At 39.5% G+C, this 5,499-nt stretch overlaps 1 protein-coding gene across 1 annotated transcript; it reads left to right on the plus strand.

Annotated features, from left to right (window-relative positions):
* The first annotated feature begins 275 nt into the window (after nucleotides 1-275).
* On the plus strand, nucleotides 276-5,293 carry pym1 (PYM homolog 1, exon junction complex associated factor). The gene is made up of 3 exons (XM_030422410.1): nucleotides 276-515; nucleotides 3,946-4,039; nucleotides 4,198-5,293. Exons 1-3 carry the CDS (start codon nucleotides 485-487, stop codon nucleotides 4,709-4,711), a joined length of 639 nt encoding a protein of 212 aa, XP_030278270.1. The 5' UTR covers nucleotides 276-484; the 3' UTR covers nucleotides 4,712-5,293.
* Nucleotides 5,294-5,499: the final 206 nt, after the last annotated feature.

Raw genomic sequence — 5,499 nt, forward strand, 5'->3', positions numbered from 1 at the left:
TCTTAAAAGCAGATTATTGAAAAAACGAAAATATGTTGTAAATGTAAATTATGTTTCTTACTTAAATAAATTACATCAATGGTTGTTCATAAAGACTAAATGGACAAGCTGAAATGATTACTGATGATATTACTCAAGACAGGGCGAAGTGTTACAACACAGCTTGACTGCACTAACCTGGCAACCCAAGATCCACGTCATCATTTCCGAAGTTGAGGGACCAGGTGCGCACGGTTTGCTGCCTTGTACCGCCCGGTTACACACACAGCTCCCCGGTCGGTGTTAAGCTTTAGTTGTCCCGCGCGGCGGCAGTGTTCAGTGGGTTAGCCGTCTGTAGATGCTGCCATGACAGCTCTCACCTCGAGTGAAGCACAAGTTGAAAAAGTTGTAGTTTGCTGCTGTGTGGGATCGAAGTGAACGACGGGACGTTCGGGGACACCGTTACCGACCAACCGAGGGGAGCGGAGCAGCACGTTACACCAAAATGGCAACCCCCTATGTGACAGATGAATCTGGTAAGGCTAATGCATGTGCCAGACCTTTGTCTAACAGAAACACAATCCTGTCATTAAACACAGCAACCACGATCAACGCGATCCTTTCTTTTTTAATCTTCACTTTCAACAATAACATGTTAAAGGACGTTGTAAACTCGGATGTTTTGTTTTGCAGCCAGTGCTAATCTTAGCTGAAGAGGCTAACGCTCCACTCTCCACTGGTGCTAGTTAGCTTGTGGCTATCGCCCCTTTTAACACAACTTAACAATGTGAACATAGCGTGTGATACATACGTTACTGCTGTCAGGAGACATTTCCTTCGTTACTTGTGTAACCTATTACAGTTTTAATTTACACAAATGTCCTATTTTGTGTGTAACGACTTGAAAGTTGCCACATTAGCTTGCTAACGCTACTTAGCTAGTATTGCTTTAAAGGGGCATTGTGTAGTTTTTGGAAGAAATTTCAATCAGGAGCTAAAGGTCTTCGTTGACTGATTTCTTAATGCCTAAATAAACAAACTGTCTTTGTTTATATGACAGAAGGAACTGAATAAACAAACTGACTCTAAAGGTCAACACAGTTTGATGCGGTTGTACTTTGTTTATATTTGGCGGACCCTGCCACCTTTCCAGCTTCAAATAGTGTTCCTGTGACCTTATTTTACTTACCAGTTATGGACAAAAACATATTTCTCTGGTTGTATTTCTACAACATTGATATTGCAAATACTAACATTCTGAGTTTAAATTTTATTCTCCAAAACTACATCGTGCCCCTTTAATTGTGAATGTTGTGATGATAGTGGCTCTTGTATCACAGAGCTGTACGACACTAACACAAAGAACTACCACGACATTCTATTCACAACCCCAGTTACAGTTACCATTGTGTGTGAAAACAAGTGTTTTTCATAGAACTTGTCTGATTATTTGGTGACTGAGAGAAGATCCAGTAACTTTAATAAGCGCTGAGTTATAATGACGGTCATGCACGTATGTGTGCGTTTGTTCACAAGCTACAACAGTAAGATGAGATCAGAACATTTTATCATCCAACTGTGACAGATGGAACTGAAATCTTGTATCAAAGTATAAATGATTTGATATTATGGTATTGGTATAAATCATGCTGTGGAAAACCAATTGAGAAAACGTGTGTCGATTTAATAACCAGACATGAATAAATGTTATATCGCTAATCCTTCAAATTGAATGATCTGATGAATTGATTTATCTGAAAATGCACCACTGACTCTTTCCGTCTGTCTGTAGTGTCCCTCAATATTTCACCCACAACACTCTGATTGGTTTTAAGTCGCAAGGAAAAGCTTATCAAAACTGAATGATCTGTATCTACATAGTAACCAGTAACTACAAACACTACATGTAGTGGAGTGGGAGTATAAAGTAGCTGAAAATTGTAAAACTCAAGTGAATTACCTTCAAAAATTATACTTTCGTATAGTAGTGAAGTGAACTGTAATTTTGAAACCTTTTTTATGTTTTTACTGGAAACGTGCAAAGGTTCCAAATATCAGGTATCGGTCTCATCGATATATACTTTCCATAGTACTTTCTCTGCTCTAGAGAACTAAAGAGACAAAATAAGCGATGTCACAAGAAAATAACATCTCAAAAATCTGAAAAATTAGCAGAATATTTGTAACAAAAATATTTGTTTCTTTCTTTCCTGTCTTGTCACTCATCTTATGACCGCTCAGATTTATGTCGTGACCCCTTGAAAGGGATTAACCCCCATGTTGGGAACTACTGGTCTTAAATACAGAACGATATAAGGGAAAGCTACCTGGTACATATGCTATATTATGACCATACATCGTTGCACATGTACAACTCTTACTTTGTAATGTATTACAAAAATCAATGTTATATTATTTAATTTAATGATAAGATATCAGTATATTACCCGGCTCTAACCCACAACGGTTTGTTTTGTGCCTGAATGTGTTCTGGTCTTTTTAGGCTTTCAATAACTGTTATGATTCAGAATGTGAGACTGTGTGTGTTAACAAGTGGGTGGAAATTACCACACACACACACACACACACACATACACAATTGGTGAACAGCTTGTCAAACTAGTGATGGATGGGTGAAGCCCCGGGAAGCTTTGTGGATTTCCTTTTGCTCAAGATAAATAAATAAAAAAATAAATAAAAAAGTTGTGCAGCTGTGTTGCGTTACACTCAACATGCACAGTGACATCTGGTGGTATTTAAAACTGCTAGCAGCCGGTCAAGACTTCGGCCATAGACCTGCAACACTTTGCCGATTTTATAGTGTCAGTCTCACGTGTGCAGTAAAAGTCAGAGAAGCCTGTATTTATTACATCTATAATAGTCTTTGTTCAGGAGTGCTCCAATAAATGCGCATACAAATATATTGGCTGCAGTGAAACAGTTTAAAAACAACATGAATTATTAATGTAAAGTGTCCACCATAATGATTGTGTCAATATTAATGTGACTTTTCATTAAGTTGCAATGTTTGTGATTGCAGAAATCCTACTTTTATTACCTTATTGCTCGGTATCCATTGGAATTTTCCCCATACTTCCCATACACTTTATCTTCCGATGTACATCATTATATTTCTAAATTACCCTTCTTCTTCATTTCCTACCAACGTGGAAATGAGTAGGTCGTTAAGCCACTAAATGGTAACCTGTCAAACCAAATAAAGTACCCATGAAGCGCCAGTGATCTTTTTTCTTAAAAGCTTTGGATGTCATCAGCCGTGTGTGTGTTACTCTTCATTCAACTCTTCAACAAGCTCCAATTCAGTGTATTTAAACAACTGCTATTATCGACCCATCTGAGAGTTTCAGGCCTACCAGAAATTCCCCTTCTTGCCCACATAAATTGCTTCAAAAACCTCTTTCTGAACGCAGTTAACATGTCTGCTATTTGGCGCAATTTCAGCCAGTGTTTACCAAAACATTTTCTCTTTCAGATATAGAATTAAAATGTTCTAACTTCAGCAGAGCAGTGACGCTGCACAGCTTCTATTTTGCCCACTGATTTATTTATTGTATTATTTCACAGGGACGCACATCAATAAACAATGTAAATGGCCAAAGTCAAAAGGCTTGTAGCTCTGGGACAGCTGTTACACTGTCATCCTCAAAAAGAATATTTAATTAAACATTAAAACGTTGTTTATTTATAAGCATGCACAGCAAAGATGAAAAGAGAAAAGACTGTTCATATAATAGAAAATATCAGGACTGGAGTCACGTGGGCCTCATTTTGACAAACCTCCAGGGTACTCGAGTGAGCGCTGAGCTATTTTCTTTGTCATAATAACAGTCAAAGCCGGCCCACAGTTGACAGAACAAATTGAAGGTTAAGCTAGTTTGAGATTTTCTGGCTCGTTCATACAAAAACGTCAGTATTCTCTAAAAATGTGTGCATTTTGCTCCTCAGGGAAATACATTGCTGCCACTCAGCGACCTGATGGAACATGGCGGAAGCCGAGGCGGGTGAAGGACGGTTATGTCCCTCAGGAAGAAGTACCAGTGTAAGTGGAGGTCATCTTTCCCACAGCTTTATACAGAGCATATAAATCATGATTGATTTGTGAAACTAGTAGCAGCTTGCAACAAGTAGGGATGCTCTTATCGATAAGACTGGGCCTGATATTAATTGGAAATGTGTCTCTGTTTCTTGCCGTTTTAGCTACGAAAACAAATATGTGAAGTTTTTCAAGAGCAAACCAGACCTGCCACCCGGTATGAGCCAGTCTGAGGAAGCGGCGCAAAAGCAGCAGCAGAAGATCCCCGGTTGCGGAGACAGCGAGGCGGCCGGCCTCTCAAAGTCGGCCAAACGCAACATGAAACGCAAAGAGAAGCGAAAACAGCAGCAGCACCCGGGCCAGGATGGGGACGCAGATGTGGACTCTGTGAGTGATGCCGTCGAGAACGTGTCCCTTTCAGAGGGCGGCAAGTCTTCAAACAAGACGGCGACGGCGCCGGCGGCGGCGGTTTCTGTCTCATCCCCCGATGATTCGTCGGCAGCGGCTGAAAAGTCCAAGAAAATCAAAAACCTGAAAAAGAAACTGCGGCAAGTTGAGGAGCTGCAGCAGAAAGTGGACTCAGGGGAAATACAGGAGCCGACAAAGGATCAATTGGAAAAGCTGGCTCGGGCCCACGCTATACAGGTTGAGTTAGAGCAGCTCGAGAGAGATTCTTGAAGCAATAAAGAAAAGCAGAAGAGGTAGACGGACTAAACAAACAAACTACATACTGAAAGACGGGGGAGGGACCTTTGCAGCTTTGTGATCATAGCTATCGTCAAACATATTGTACCTATTTGATATTCATCATGAACTTTGAAAGTGAACACAGTCACGGCGCCTTTCATGCAGCGAATGACGGGACGTTTACACAGCAGGCGTCACATCTTCAGACCCGAGGAGCCTGTTTTTAGATTTAGATCTCTATATAATGTTAAGACTCCTGCTCATAGACATGTATCGGCCAGGCCACTCATTTATAAATATCTTTAAAAGACATCGTTGTGAATTTGAAGTTTTGAACTTGTCTGTCGTTCCATTTTGTACCGTTCATGCCATCAGGTATTACTACATTAAATGAAAGAACTCTTTTCTGATAACTCTTACATACTGTTCATACTCTGTACCTTCACATTGTTGGTCAAGAAATCCAGCATAACAAGTGTCTATACATACATATTGCATACACATTTTGAACAATAGATGTATGTCTAAATGGCCTATCTGACATGAATAAATAGATGATTAATTCTTAATGTTTCAGAGAGCAGGGAGAGTTAACTTTTTTTAGGTTTGTGTATGTAGAAAAGACGTCCTGTTTTACATAAAAAAGACATAAAAACATACATTTAAATGCATTTTACTGAAACTGAAGATGACAAGAACCAACTGGAACTGTGAGGTTTATTGTATAACATTTACAACCATTACAACCATCAAACACAACTATATATAATTAAAAACTC

This window comes from Sparus aurata, chromosome 7 (genome assembly GCF_900880675.1).
Source record: "Sparus aurata chromosome 7, fSpaAur1.1, whole genome shotgun sequence".
Lineage (NCBI taxonomy): Eukaryota > Metazoa > Chordata > Actinopteri > Spariformes > Sparidae > Sparus > Sparus aurata.